Below are 15655 nucleotides of genomic sequence, written 5' to 3' on the forward strand. Positions count from 1 at the left end.
TTGCTTTCAATGTGATCACAAAGAGAGAAATGCTGTCATTAACAATACCTCAGCTAGAGGCAAACTTCTATCTAGTCAGGAATATCACATTGCAAAAAAAATTATAAATTAGACAAGTCAAAGAAAAAAAGAGTACTATTAGAAGTAGAATGAGCTTAATTCCTTTATTCTGTCCAAGAGAATGTGAGGTTTGTGAATGGAAGCAAATAAATCAATCTCAAGTAAGAGGAGGATTCACCTTTGTTTGCTATGGACTGTCCTGGAGAGATCAAAACTTTCAAAGACCCAACAAAAATCAAGTATTAAAATCTGTGCCTACCACAGGTATCTAGGCTGAAGGCAGAAACCCTTAGAAGTGTTTGCCTCATTAATTGCTAGTATTTCCCAGCCTACACTTGTATCAGTCACCAGAAGCTAAAAGCCAGGACTCTGCCCCTTGCTCAAGCTACAAACTTACCAAGGCTTTCACTGCTCCCCAAGCAGTCTAGGAAAAACATCCATTGGTCAAAGTAATTATTATAATTGCAATGAAACATTCTGTGTAAATCCATTGGCACATAACAAATATGCAAAGATTAGCTGTTATTATAAGTAGTTTATACTTGATTTGAAGGCAACTTTTACTTGAGCGGTAACATTAGTTTTCACACACAGTTGTCTTACCCATCATTTATAAAATTGTCTAAGGTGCACTTGCAGCATGGAGAAAAAATAAAAATATAGGTTATGAAATGGGAAAACAAAATATAACTCACAATAAATAAATAAACAAGACCACAAACACACATGTTCATTTTCCTCAAATCTAAACCAAATCAGGTAGTTCAAACACATCTAAGGATGAAAGAACAACCAAAAAATGTTTCTGTAGGTACACTGAAGAAATTAAAGACACAAACTAAATTAGACATACAGTAAGATGAAAAACACAAACAAAAGTACAAAATCTCTAAGAAGGAGGGAAGGGTGAAATAAACTACTTCATTATTCATCATTATCATAAGGAAAATCAACAACACATTTATTTCTTACATTCTGAACTGACCTTAGGGGTACACTGTATATGTGGCTCTCCTTCAGGCTTTAATCCAATTATCTAAAGGAGAGAAAGTTAAAATATTTACAGATCTTTTTCCCTCTTTCCATTTCTACCCACTGAATTTGAATTTTTCCCTCATTAATAAAAGTTCATACAAGGACTAAGCCAATCCAGTGTAATTTTCATCTGAACATAATTTTAAACAAGGACTAAGATTTAAAACATTGTTAAGTTAAATAGTTTACTCAGCTTAACTCAAAATAGTTACAGTAGCCACAGAAAGTACTGTTTTCTTATTTTACATTTAGCATGTAATTTTAATGGCTCAAACCAGTTCAAGAACAGGTACATCATTCATCAGTCAGTAACAGGACATCACTGGAAAAGTCAAATTCTTTGTAGTTTTCTTCACCTTTCATAGTTTAAGAGTTACAGAATGCATTAGATTAAAGTTATTACATTAGAGTTCTGGAACACAGACATGAATTACAACACTTTACTTTGCAGAGTGGTCTAGAATCTGTTTCACAGAACACTAAGTAAAAGCAAAGAACAATATACTTCTGAAAACAAGATTCAGATATTTTGTTGCAAGTCATCAAAGCCAATACTGGTAAACATTAGAATGCTTAAAAAGGTCACCTCATATTACTCTCTGGAATTGCTCAGTGTTTCAGTAAATCACACTGTTCAAGAAATGCAAATATCTTGAGCAGCAAACTGAACACATATTTCAGTCCTTTCCACAGTAATTTCTTCATACAGCAGTAGCTGGGAGCACTTGTACTAAGAACTAAAAAATAAGTAGGTACTTACTCTATTCATTTTCACAAGCACACAGGGAGTTCCTTTAGAATAGCCAAAATTTGGATCTTCCTTCCCAGAGCACTGGCCAAGGTCAGAGAGGTTAAATCGACACGCCTTTTTAACAGCAGCATCACTCTGATCAAAGATCTTTCCCCGGGTACAGTCTATGTTTTGTGACTGCTTTGAATCATTATATGCTATGAAACAAAATCAGCTTGTAAATCAATGGTATAAAGAACATAACTAGCCAAAACCTGCAGATGCCTATATAAATAATTATTGTGCTACTTCCCTAATAGTTTCCTCAAAGAAGTAATTTCAGAGCACTGTATCTTACATCCATCTTAACAAACACTTTTTCAAACCCTAGAGACAAGTAGCAGTGTACTTGAATGAAAGAGTGTTACAGAAGAATTAATACCTTCCTGCTTTTTAAATTCTAACAAGAATCACAACCTCATTAATTTCTGTACATAAACTAACTACGTATGCTAAGCCAATAATGTATTAAAATACAAACAATCAAGTTTTGATCTGGAAACAACCCTTTTTCCCTTTGCACATGTTTCTTTTACAAATACACAGGAAAACTCAAAAGTGTTTCAATAATTAATATTAAATTGCCTCTACATTTACATCAGATAGTATAATTTATGTTATACTGACATCTCAAGCTGTTTCTCACTTTCTTGTGCTTCTGAAGTGCACAGACCACACTGTCACAAACGCTAAATGACTCCCATTTAAGATTCTTTGTGGTTTCTTCTCCTCCCTTACACTCCAGCTCCCAGCTAATAAGGTAAAATGGAGAAAGGGAAAGTTCATCCTCAATGCAAGACCCACAGAACTGCAGGAGAGGCAGGTAGACATGAAATGCAGCATTCCTCTCAGGAACCCTTGGCAGAGCTCTGAAAGAAAAGCCTATTCATAGAAGCTTTTAGTAGGCACCAGAACTGTGAATATGGAGAGTCAAGTAAGCAACTCATGCACACAGATGAGATTTCACAGCACCTTCCTCATTCTGACTTAAAACTTCTGAGGGGTTAAACTTATTAATATTTTCAACTGATTTCCATATTATTAGAATAAGTGTACATATATGTACATACATAACATAATGTATGACAAAACACTGATTTTTCCACCCTTCAGATTTGTCCTGTATTATCTTTTTTCCATGTCCTAAATTCAGTGTTTTAATATTTCTGTGTGTAGATACTGTGCATCAAAGTGAAAAATCAATAAATTGCAATTAATATAATCTTTGTGTGCCTCATTTTTCAAACAGACACTTAAGTTCTTCAGACTAAAGTACTCAGTTACTAAATCATTTAGATTAAGACTAATCAGGTAAGTCCTGATCAACTTTGTCTCCAAATACAAGACCTATGTTATTTTAAATGAAATTCTTTTGGCGTATGTAATTTCTACATTTTACAGTATTTTTAAATAACCACATCACCCAAAACTCTCCATTATGTGCTGCACTATTCCTCATGCTCAGGGTCCCTGTCCAATACAGGCATCATACTCACCGTTTTCTGTGACATACAGACTTTTATAACACATGTATCTACAGTAACCCTGGACTTGCATTAGTCTCCATCAGTAATTAGTAACTACAAGCAAGAAATTATATACTGGTCTCAAGATTAACTCTTACATTTCTTGGGCAATTGTAAGTAACTTACATTCAAGGAAGTTTTGAAGTGTAGTAACATATTCTGAATAGGACTGGCTGTCACTCCTGTTAAAGTAAAATTCCAATGCAGTGTCTGGCTTTGGTGAAATCATAAGTCCTTAAAAATAGAAAGTTCAAGTTAGGAACTAAGAAACTTATCTTTCCTTCACCACTCTAACCCCTACTCAGACATCCATAAATTGGAAAATGTCTATCATCGGTAAAGAAACATTACTGTTACCCCTATATTCTACAGTACTGGAAGGTACTTTGTGTTTGAAACCAGTAATCAAAATCAGCATTACATTAATTAACATTTAAATCCAACTCAAAGTATAACTGCAATTCACAAACCAAGTGATTAGGAAAAGTAAAATCAGCAGTTTAATCACTTTCAATCAAAGATTTTTATTGATCCACTTTCCACACTCAGCAAGTTAAGCTTTAAAAATAACTGAAAAAATACCCAAAAGCACACCCAGAAAATCTTCAAGCAACAGTTCAAAGCTTTAGGCAATACAAAGTGAAGCTATGATTGTATTATTCTCACAGACACCCAGAGAAAAAAATTTTAAAATTTGATTATACAAAGGTGGCTTGAAAGTTACCGCAGTCAAAACAGACAAGCCAAATTAGTTTTCAGTCTTCTCCTCCATCTCCTCAAACAAAGCTGAGGTGCCACCTGGTCCATGGAGAATACAAGAGACTTTACACTCAGCCCCAGGGGCCGGGGGATTGGAATGATCCAGAGCTGCCTCCGAGCATCAGCGTCCCCGGGGGAACCCCATCAGTGTCCCTCAGAGGAACCCACACCATCAGCGTCCCCGGGGGAACCCCATCAGTGTCCCTCAGAGGAACCCACACCATCAGCGTCCCCCGGGGGAACTCCATCAGTGTCCCCTGGGGGAACCCGCGCCATCGGCGTCCCCCGGGGGAACCCGCGCCATCAGTGTCCCCTGGGGGAACCCCACTGGCGTCCCCCCGGGGGAACCCACGCCATCGGCGTCTCCCAGGGGGAACCCACGCCATCGGCGTCCCCCAGGGGGAACCCACGCCATCGGCGTCCCCCAGGGGGAACCCCACTGGCGTCCCCCAGGGGGAACCCGCGCCATCGGCGTCCCCCGGGGGAACTTCGGCTGCTGCCTGGGGGCACTGGGCAGGAAGCAGCACGGCCAGGAGCCAGAGCTGCAGGATGTACCAGGCCCTGGATCACCAAAGGCTGAATCCAGCCTCAGCTGGAGGATGGGCAAGGCACACATGGAATAAAGTAAGCACGGCCCTCTCAAGAGCTGAACTGCCCCTGCTTCCCAGCAACTGGCCCAGAAAGCTGCAGAGTTCAGTCTCAGGGATTTCTCTGGAGCAGGTGAAAGCAAGAGGCATACCGATACACCCAGCCTGTGCCACCAGGAACTGTCACTTACACAGGTACCTGATGGCAACAAAAGACATCCCCCCCCAAAAAAACAGGCCATCTTTATAAAAAAAACCCCACATTTAATAAAGTAAGATAAAGTTAGGTTACTGTAGTTAGCCATCACAGTAAGGTTTAGTAAAGTATATCAGGAGTGTAGTTCAGCAGCCCAGGTCTATTAAGGATTTACCTACAGAAATGGCCAAGCTTCTCATCCAAAGGCAGAAACTATTTACAAATACTCGCAACTCGCAAATAATAAACATCTGTACTAGAAACTCATCACCAATAAATGTCCTTCAGCTTAAAAAAAAAACCCAAATACAAATTAATGTATTTTATTCTAGATCTTTTATAGGATTCCAAATAAATAATAAATCCTCTTTTTTGCAATAACAGCATTAAATTATTTCCATGGAAGCCAACAAGTAAAGGCCTTAATGACTAACAGTCCATATTTTGACTGCTGACTACTTTGCACCATTACAGTAATTTTCTGGCCTTCACACTGAACTGGGATTCAACAAAATAAAAAGGCAATTAGTAGCAGGGCTGAAAAATCACTGGAAGGGTTTTACACATTAGGAGCTTTTAGGGGATAAGAGATTATTATCTACAGAACTATAATGAAAATGAAGGACTTAAATGGTATTTTTCAAAGGATATATGACAATAACTAAACTAGTCATCAATGAAGGAAAAAATAATTTGAAGAGATGTACTGCTCAGGGGAATGTCAGAAGCATCCTATGAAGAGGGGACTGCTCCACTTCCAGTGGATTACATTCTGCCTAAAAACTATAGTGTAAATTCTACAGAAGAAATGATTTGAAGGACTGATGCATAGACTGTGAGAGATGCAGGATTTGAGCTCTTCTAGAGGAACAGAATTAACAGCCTCAGCATAGGATCACATCTAGGATTATAAAAGAGATTACATTATTTTACAATTCCAGGAGGGATTTAACAAAAAAGGTTTTAAAATCATCTGGATTTGATTTATACTATTATATCCCAGTGTACAAAGCAATTCAGATATCAGTTATAAAATAAATCAATTGTGAGATTTCCAAGTACATTTAATGTAAGAGGAGAACCTTTGACCTACGGCATCCAGGTTTTGTGTGTAGATTTTAGTTTTTTTTAAAGAATTTAAGTTTACAGCCAGGAACATTACATGTCTCACTGCAAATGAAAAACAACAGAGTTAAGGAGAAACATCAAAACAGAAACAAGCAACTTGATTAACTTTAATGTATGAGTAACTAAAGACATGGTTAATAAAGATATTTAATTCAGAAATGTTACAGGAATTCTTCAATTAAAAACTTACTGTGGTATACACACTTTTAAAAACAAACATCCCTTATGACTTATTTCAAAGCCAAGGAAAATTAATACCCTGAACTGCATGACAGAAGAAATGTCACTCAAGCCCAGCATTAAGCCACAGCTACCCACAGCTCCATCCACTACGATGCTTCTGACTTCCACAACAGACACAATGGAGAAGGGGAGAAATGGTCAACTAAGCCACCTTTTTCTTCCCTCATTTATTTTTCTCTTCTTTTTTTAATTATTCTTTGGAGCATCTAGCCTATTCTTAGCTTGAAAAAACAGCACAAATCCTCAAAATTCCATACAATATGTTAATTGTTAGAGAAGCCAGAACACTACACCAAAACAGATTCTGTTCACAATCCAGAGACATTTATCACACTGGCCCAACTGCAACTTGCTCACACAAAGATCACTGTACCATCTTAAGTGTGTATACAGCTGCAAGATGATGCTCCATTTTAAGAACTTTACATTCAACAAAAGGAAAAAGTATTTTAAAAAAATAACGTCGTCTCACCTCCACCAATATATTATTATACTGGTGAAGACAACCACCTTATTGCTCATTCTTATTTGTACAGGGCTGGTTTTTTTAACAAACAATTCGTTCCTTGAAACGGCCAACAGTGAGACAGGTGGACAGTACACAAAGAAAGCAAGACACCACTTTCAGTGGCAGCTACGTGTTTCACTGACTTATCTTCATCATAAACAGGGCCCCTACTCTAGTGGATCCCTACAATCCCTGACATCCACAGACACTCCATGTCAGTTGGAAACTGTCTAATACTGTAACAGAAACTCTGCAAAGGCCTCTATCCCACAGTCCTTACATGCTCTTGAGCAGATCACACCCACAGCACAGCCTTCCTGTACCTTCTGTAAAGTATCAAACACTAATCAAGGTGGCCTTCCACCTGATCCAAGAGAATTGGTTTAAATATCTTTACAGCAATATGATTAAATTATAAACCAACTTCTACATCAGTATGTTGCATGGATCTGCAGGCAAAATTGTGGTCTAAATGACAAATTCAACTGAGAGGTGCTTAAAGGAAAAACCAGCAAAATTTAGCAAAAAAGAAAACACACAAAAAGCTACTGCCTGAATTTATGCTGTAAACATATATAACTTGCCTCACATTGAGTTTACCTTCGCAATCTGCAAGTAACTGAATAATGATGATGATTTCCCCTAAGAGGTTCATACTTCAAAAGAGCTCTCAAATGAAACTCAGTTGTTAAACCTGACAGAGGTTAATGAAAAAATAAATACAGCGTTACCTGGACTAGAAATCCGGTCCCGGTACTTCGGTATATCGCTGCTCAGTGTCTGAAGCATAACCCACATTGTGAATGTGAAGAGTGCTGCTAGGAAGCCATAGAATACCAGATAGAATAGCAAGATCAATCCTGTAAAGAAAAAGCTGAAATTACAATTTTTGTTTCATCTAATTCCATTACCTATTTTGAAAATCAGAAATGGGAAATTAGCAATACAATGTTTGTAGTCATAAATATGCCTCTAGCAAACATATGTAATGCTCAGTAATGCATACAAAGAGGTTTTCTTAGTACTTTCTGATTCTTACAGCTTATAGGCCATTTTGGCATCCCTATTTTTAAGAGAGAAGCATTAAAAACCACTCTTTGGGCTATACAGGAAAGCTAGCAAAAATTACGAAGCAGTACATTACAAAAAAAATAAACTGTCACTTGTTTACAGGAATTTTAGTTTTGTATCTGGTTGTTGGGAAGATGAAAGAACTGAGAGAAAAGATAAAATTATTACACTGGATCCAGACCAGGGAGGAAGCAATTGGTGCTTTAATAACATAGTTGATATTTGAGGGAACTCCACATAGAGTAGTCCTTCACACACATCCAGTTACAAGATAACTTCAAGGTGAAAATGTTTTCTGCCACATGTTTTTGAAAACAAACCAAGCCTTCTGTTCAGATTTATCCAGCCTAACACACACACACCTGTTTTACCAATCTACCCTGGGGACCCAGCAACCCCACCAAATTCACCAAATACATAGATATTACCAGCTTCAACTTGTTTCATTAACTGAGCACTCAATACCAACCTAAATAAATGTGTGGGATTCGGTTTTAAAACTGAGACTTAAGGACACAGGCAGCAACTTTGTCAAAAAAAAAGGGAGTTATTAAAAGTAGCGAGGGGGCTGGATGCTTGGACTGAGAACCATCTTTAAAACCATTCTAATTCAAAAACATAACCAAATGTTGACACAAACTCAGTTTTTATTGGATATTCTAGCCATAAGGGAGCTATGAGAAGCCAGAGATGTAACTCAGGTATGATGAAAAGCACTTCAAAACCATTATGCAACATCCTACCACAGACACTTGATTACATGAGAGAATCAAGTGCACAACTTTCTAATCTTTCACAGAAAAGGAAAGAGCAAAAGTAAACACAACTGTACCCAGTGCTATGTGCTGTCCAGTGGAAGAGGACAGAAGGAAGCCCAAGCCCTGGCTCCTATCCCAGAAACTACGTTTGCATTTTGCACTGAAAGAGTCTCTAGTGTAGTATGGTACCCAGAAAGCCATGACTGCTAAAAATCCAAGTACCCGTTTTACTTCCCCCAAAAGAACTCTGTGCACATCTATTACAATAAAGAAATTTCCAAATTCTTTACTGTAAGTAAAGTTCTCAACAGCAGCCAGCTGAATGTCAGCGGGTTCACCATTTGGCTTTAGTTTTCAATCTCACATGTTGAGGAAGTTACCTACCCATCAGCAATAACCTAAAAATGATCAGCTATTTAAAATACACTTGAAACCACCAAGATATAAGATTTTATGCAGCAATTAGAAGTAGCAAAGTACGCAAACACAAAAACAAGATTACTGTATAATGAACAAGACAGCTGGACATCCATTGTGAATGATTGCTAAGGTTATTTAGAAGCTATTTAGCTGCTAAAATGAGAACATAAAAACAAACAGTACAAATTCTAGTCAACAAAAGCCATTAGCAAAGTTGCATCTGTATTGGGCACAGCAGCAATGTGTTTTACCTACAGGCCTGTAATTAACACAGCAATGTGTTTTACCTACAGGCCTGTAATTGCTTTAACTAGATTTAAAACAGAACAAGGATCTTCTGATTAATATCCACTGTGTTCTGGGTGTTACAAAACCAACCAAACAAAAAAGCTCCCTTACCGAATCTCTGGTAAGCTCTCCTTTTGATCCATACAAGTTAATCAACTAGTGGATATTTTGATCAAACTGTCTAGAAAGTACACTTTCCATCAAGTGACCGAGACATTCTTCAAAGAGTCTCAATGGAACAGAAGAATTTGACATGTAAGACAAGTCAAGCAGCTACTGTGGCAAGTACAGTAAAAGCAAGAAACCCAGGAAGTTATTTAAGAATACACTCGTATTTAATTTCTAAAACAATATGCCAAACTTCACTGGAAAAAGAAAAAACTGACGAGCACAACACGGGCAATGAGAGCACCACGGTGTGCAGTTCTAAGCAGACATGGCCCTAGGGAGAGTCCTGCTCTGGGCCAGCACTAGCACATCACCCGCATTCCTGGCCTCGGAGCTGACCCTGAAGGGCAGGTGCCACAAGGGGCAGCTCTGCCCCGTGGGGTGCCTGGTGCCCACCCACCTGCACAGCCCCTCACTCCAGCAGGGCTGGCAGCGCTGGGACCCCTTCCCCCCTTCCCCTCCAAGGGCAGCTGCAGAGCTGGGGGCCCCTCACAGCCTGGAGAGCATCAGTACAGGGTACCAGAGATCCCCACCCCGCGGTGGAGACTGCAATGATAACAGCACCTTCCCCAGCCACCGGGGATATGCAGCAGGAACATGGCTCGACAGGCCGCTTCTATTCACGGCCCTGAAGCTCCATTAGCCCCCCCAGCTCAGCAAAGTTTAATCTTTATTTTAATATAGCTTGTAAATGCACTGCAGAATGCTGACCACTAAACTGACCCATTTACATTACTTTGCCACATTAAAAAGAGGGGGAAAAAAACAAACAAAAATCCCCTCTGCAACTTCCAACAGCTCCAAACTGAAGTAAGCTGCTCTTTGTGAGCCTATTAGTACTAATTATCCTTAGCTAATCACAGTGAGCAAGCCATAACCTGTCAAGAAACTCTGCCAAAATAACTTCACATAACACTGGATTTCTTGTCAGGAAACAAGACGTACCCAAGTAACAGTGAAAAGCTATCTTCCATATTTCCTCCAAACAAATTACAGCTTCCACATCTAACATGCAACCCAATTCAATTGTTGTAGAACATCTTGCACACCAGAATAATAACACAAGAAAAACTCAAAACCAAAATTCTGCATTACAATTTACCTAGCTGTTTTGGTTTGCTTTTCTTTTTGCAGGGCATCACAGTAAGAAAACCATTTCTTCATATCCTAACCACATTGACAAGTAAGTCCAATCTGGAAGACTTCAATTTCTGAACCAACATGTTAATACTGTCGTTAGCTGGAATTCATTTGCAGGAATCAAAACATTTCTCCACTGTGAAAATTAGAATTTCTGACTCTGGTGAATGCAAGATATCACATACCTGGCCAGCATTTCCCTGGAATACAAGATTTCCAAACTTTGCATGGCAAAAGCAATGAAAAGCACATTACTCTGGCATAAACCAGACTGACTAATCTACCTGTACGTAATGCTTAGTTAGATATATACAGGTATCAATATAAACACTCCCACAAACAGGGTAGCAACTACTCAATATTACCTGCAACAAATTCTGGTTTTATGGTCTGTTGGATTTCATGTTGCACTGATCCTACCACCTGCATGACTGTCCTTCAGAATCTTCAACAAGTGGGATTTAAACACCCAAGTGACGTTCCTACTGACTACTACCAGCACCAGGAACATCAGTTTTAGTTCACCCGCGATTTCCTTACTTTAACCTAACTATACAAATGAATAATCACTAATCATGTTTCAGTCTTATTACTTGGACACTCAAGAATTACTGTATTCCAGATTTGGGTGACAGCAGAGGGAAGAAGAAAAAGTCTAGGATGAAATACAACCTCAGTCCTATGTTGTATTTTATGTCACAATAAGCCAGGGCTCCACACAGAACATGACTACACCTCAGGAGACAATAAAACCTGTTCAGTGAAACACTTGCAAAGAATCACAAAAGCCAGGGTCTGATGCTATGATCAGACATTTAGAACACCCCACCACCACCACAAAATACTGTACATACTGTACTACTAGAGCATACTGATATGTGTTACAAGACAAAGCAAGATGCCATTTTTCAGAGCACTCTGAGCCAAGGAAAATACTTTGCTGCAATGGCAGACAGTGACACCAGAATGTCTTATGTTACACTACTCATGAAGAAAGCTAGATGACAGTAAAACCCTGCTCAAAACACCAGTAAAGAAGACAGAACAACCATGTCAGAAAAGCAGATAAAAGTCTGACAGCACTTTTTTTGTCTTCACTGAATTCCAACCAGGAATCCAGTGAAGACAAAGAAGCAAAGCTGGATCCTTTGCTATGCTGGCCAACCGAAGTGTATTTCCATTGACATGGTGGAAAGCTTTCCTAGAAATAAAGTGTTGGGTTTTGTTGGTGGGGTCTTTGTTTGTAATTACAAACACCTATCTGTGCACCAAAGGATACAACTAAGCATTGAAAAGAAAATTCAGTAGGTCTGAATTTCTATGCACTTCAAGGCAATGCCACCTCCACCTCAAACACCCTGACACAACCAGCTTCACAGAAAGACTTAAATACACTTGACATGACATCTAGTGTGACCAGAGATTAAGTATTGCTACAGTCTATATTGCCCTTCTTTTTTAGCACAAATTATTCTTTTATTAACCTTATGCAAAAAGAATTAACTAACTTGTAAGACAATGCACACATCTGAGCATCTCATCACAAGACGTTTATGATGATCTCACTCCATCCCTGCTAACTCCAGGCAGACACAGCACCTTGCCATTACAGGCAGAGACAGATGCTGATCTTCCTTTCACTTGCAGGAAGGCCCCACCCAGCAGTCTGCTGAAGCCTCCTTTCTCTGCTCTACCTGATTAAACGCTGGGTGCACCTCAGAACCACCCTCATTCCCATCACCTCTTCGAGCACTATCAGCATCCCTCACGCCTTGCTGCTGAGAACAGCACAGACTCAAGTCAGCAGTCCTTCCCAGTATTTTCTGTCTCTTTTAATACAACAAATGATTATGCCAAGTAATTAAAAATAGAAAAGTTTGGGGGGAGTGTGTGTAGGTTTGGATATCAGCTTGTGAAAGATTCAAACTGAAGTACCCCTCAAGTCTGAAAAAAATAAGGTGAAAGTTTCCATTTTTTTTTTCTGCAGGAGGAGACATATAGTTTTCACCAAGCTGCAAAAAGCAATTCTTGGCCAAATTCTAAAATGCGACCTCTGTTACATGACAAATGAGTACTTAACCACTTGTGTTTGATCTTTTCACAAATCCTGAACTGGAAATGGCAGACAGAGGAGTACTCCAATGCCATGCATTGACATTCACAGAGAATCACTGCCTCCCCCAACCCCAGACTATGTCAGGCTAGGGCAAAACATGCACATACTGTGAATAATTACTTAACGGCTTCTCTACTGCTCCTGCCTTATTTCTGTGAGGAAGCTGTCTTGAGACAAGAGAAATACTCACAGAAGAACCAGAGCCAGCTGAATTCTCATCATGCTGTCCCTGGAGACACGACAACCCAGCAGACTGGCAACCAGAGCTCTCCTCCCCTATGTCCTCGCCTTTCAGCCCAGAGACCAGCAACAGAAAAGGAACTGTACTCGTGAGAGCTCTAAGCTCACACCTCGACTGCAAGTGCAGAAGGAAACCAAACTGTGCATATTCTCCTGTGCCAACAGAGCCACCCAATTAGTGTCCCGCAATTAAAAAGTAAAACCAAACAGAAAGCCACACACCATGCACCAAAATAGTCAGTCAGATTATAATTAAATTAAATAAGCACAGTATGTTAATCATGGAATGTCAAAACAAACCAAACACTGAAAATATGGTGTTACTGAACATTCACTCCCTAATGTCCAGGCTGAGGAAATGGCATATAGTAGTAACCACATGCCAATCACCTAAACTACTCAGTAGTTATTATAACTATTATTAGTTATAACTTTATTTCTTAATGAAGTAAAAGTATTCAAACTGTCTATAGATACTTTCTCAAGTAACCGTGGAAACTCAATTACCAACTAAGTCATCTCAACTTCAAATATTATCTATTGGCCTTAGTCTAACATGGACTAATAACATTCTAAGTGACTTATCCTACTAGACAGGTTTAAACAGAGAAGATGGTTTCCTCTTCACCTTTAAAAGAACCCAAAAAACTTGCAAGCTATTTCTAACATATCTACAGTCTGTGCTGCTCAGACTCATGACACAGCCAGACTTCTGCAATCCACACACCCAGCCCACGCACTTGAGGAAACCTGTCTGTACAGAAAGATCCCCAGACAACAGCATAGTGGAAATTTCCTATCCTTTGCTATTCAACTGGCAGAGTAGCTGCAAGCTCTTATTTCCATCTGAATGGAGGGGAACTCCTGTCAGAGCTCGGGCCCTCTCCTGACAGACGGGAGATACTGGCACGGCAGAGAAAGCACAGCCCGTGCACTGTCCGCTTCAAGCTCCTCCTCGCTATTTCAACATCAGCATTCATTGAGATCGTGTCAAGGCCAAGGATGTACTGGCCTGTTCCTTAACACCACGCTGAGAGTCTTGTTGGTTTTGTAAGCACAACTATTAAGTATCCCAACTACATCCAAGTTTTGGGAGGAGACGCAGCATTTTCTGAAGTCAGTAAATATGTCCCATGAGGACTGAAGAAACATCCTAATATTAAGCAGTTGTACAACTGTTTAATATGAGAAAACACACTCGGAAAATCAAAATATTTTTATTGGAAGCAACCAGATTACGACAACATGCTTTCCAGCTCAGAAGAAAGCAATAGGATGACTACCTGAAAATAGGAAAATAAACACTGCCTTCACAGGCTTTATTGGAGAGCCTTCATTTAAAGCTTCCTTTAAGAAAATAAAAGGCCCAGAAGCCCTCCGCTGGAACAAATTTAGCACGATGACGCACAACCACACACAACGATCACTTTCTGGAACCGGGGCTCATGAACTTTTGGGGAGGGGGGTTGGGGATTTTCCTTTACTCTCCCCGAACCGCAGCTCCAAGTACACAGGCAATTCGCGCTCATTCATTCTGGATTCCGTGCGCCGCTGGAGCGCGGGGGGCATCGGGCACGGCGGCAGCGGGGGAGCAGCCCCGGCAGGCGCAGGCTGCGGGCGATGCCGCGGGCGGGGCCGCCCCGCACCTCGCGGCGGAAGCCCGTCACGGCCGCACCGCGGCGGCTCCCGGGGCGCCCCCGGCAGAGCGGGCGGGAGAGGAGCCCACGGGCCCGCACCGGTTGCGGGGCGGGCGCTGAGTCATCTCGGGACGCGCCCGGGAACTCCCCCTTCCCCCGACCCCCACCCCCGCTGTCACGGACGGAGCTATTTTTAGAGCAGCGGTTGTAACGGGCACCGGGGCGCGTGCGCCGCCGCGACCGCGCGGGCCGCCTCACCTGGTGCGCGCCGCCCCCGCCATCCCCGCGGGGACCCTCCCGCTTCCCGTCCCCTCATCCTGGCGGGGGGCCCCCAGCCTGAGCCCGCATCCCCGCGGAGGGCCCTCCCGCATCGCGTCCCCGCATCCCCGCGGAGGGCCCTCCCGCATCCCGCCCCCGCTCCCCGCCGCCCTTCGGCTTCGCCGGCGCCTCACCGCGCCCTCGTCCCCCAGGGCAGCCTTACCCCAGCTCTTCGCCGTGCGCCCCAGGAACTCGCCGCTGTTGGGGTTGTAGATGAACTGCCGCCACTCGGCCATGCTCTGGCGGAAGGGCTTCTTCGTTTCCTTAGCCATGGCGAGGCGAGGAGCGGCTGCGTCGCGCACTCCGGCGGCAGACCCTCCCCGGCAAAGAAAGCCGCAGCCAGCGCCCGCTCCCAACCGCTAAGTAACTGCGGCCGCGGCGCCCGGCGGGAGAGCGGGCGGGGGCCGGGCACGCCGGGACCTTCCCCAGTCCCGCCCTTCTTCCCTCTCGGCGCCCCCGCGCCGGGCGGGCCGCGCCGCGCTCCGCCCCCGCGCGATCCCCGCTCGCCGCGCGCGCCCCCTGCCGGCCAGCGCCGCCCTGCTGCGGGGCAGCGCGGCCCGGCCCGGCCCGGCCCGGCTCCGGGCACCCGTGACCCCGCCATGTGCCCGGCCGTGGAGCGCCGGGGCTGTTGCGCGGCGGGGCGGGTCCTGATGCACAACCATCTTAG

At 42.2% G+C, this 15655-nt stretch overlaps 1 protein-coding gene across 1 annotated transcript in view; it reads right to left on the reverse strand.

Annotated features, from left to right (window-relative positions):
* ATP1B3 (ATPase Na+/K+ transporting subunit beta 3) overlaps positions 1-15455 on the reverse strand; it is a 25002-nt gene extending 9547 nt beyond the window's left edge. The window contains exons 1-5 of the mRNA XM_068200850.1: positions 15152-15455; positions 7564-7692; positions 3538-3645; positions 1856-2043; positions 1046-1096 (exon numbers count right to left, since the gene is read on the reverse strand). Coding sequence (XP_068056951.1) covers positions 1046-1096; positions 1856-2043; positions 3538-3645; positions 7564-7692; positions 15152-15260 — 585 coding nt within the window. The 5' untranslated portion in view covers positions 15261-15455. The remainder of the gene's footprint in view (positions 1-1045; positions 1097-1855; positions 2044-3537; positions 3646-7563; positions 7693-15151) is intronic.
* Positions 15456-15655: the final 200 nt, after the last annotated feature.

Source organism: Anomalospiza imberbis, chromosome 10, assembly GCF_031753505.1.
Source record: "Anomalospiza imberbis isolate Cuckoo-Finch-1a 21T00152 chromosome 10, ASM3175350v1, whole genome shotgun sequence".
NCBI lineage: Eukaryota > Metazoa > Chordata > Aves > Passeriformes > Viduidae > Anomalospiza > Anomalospiza imberbis.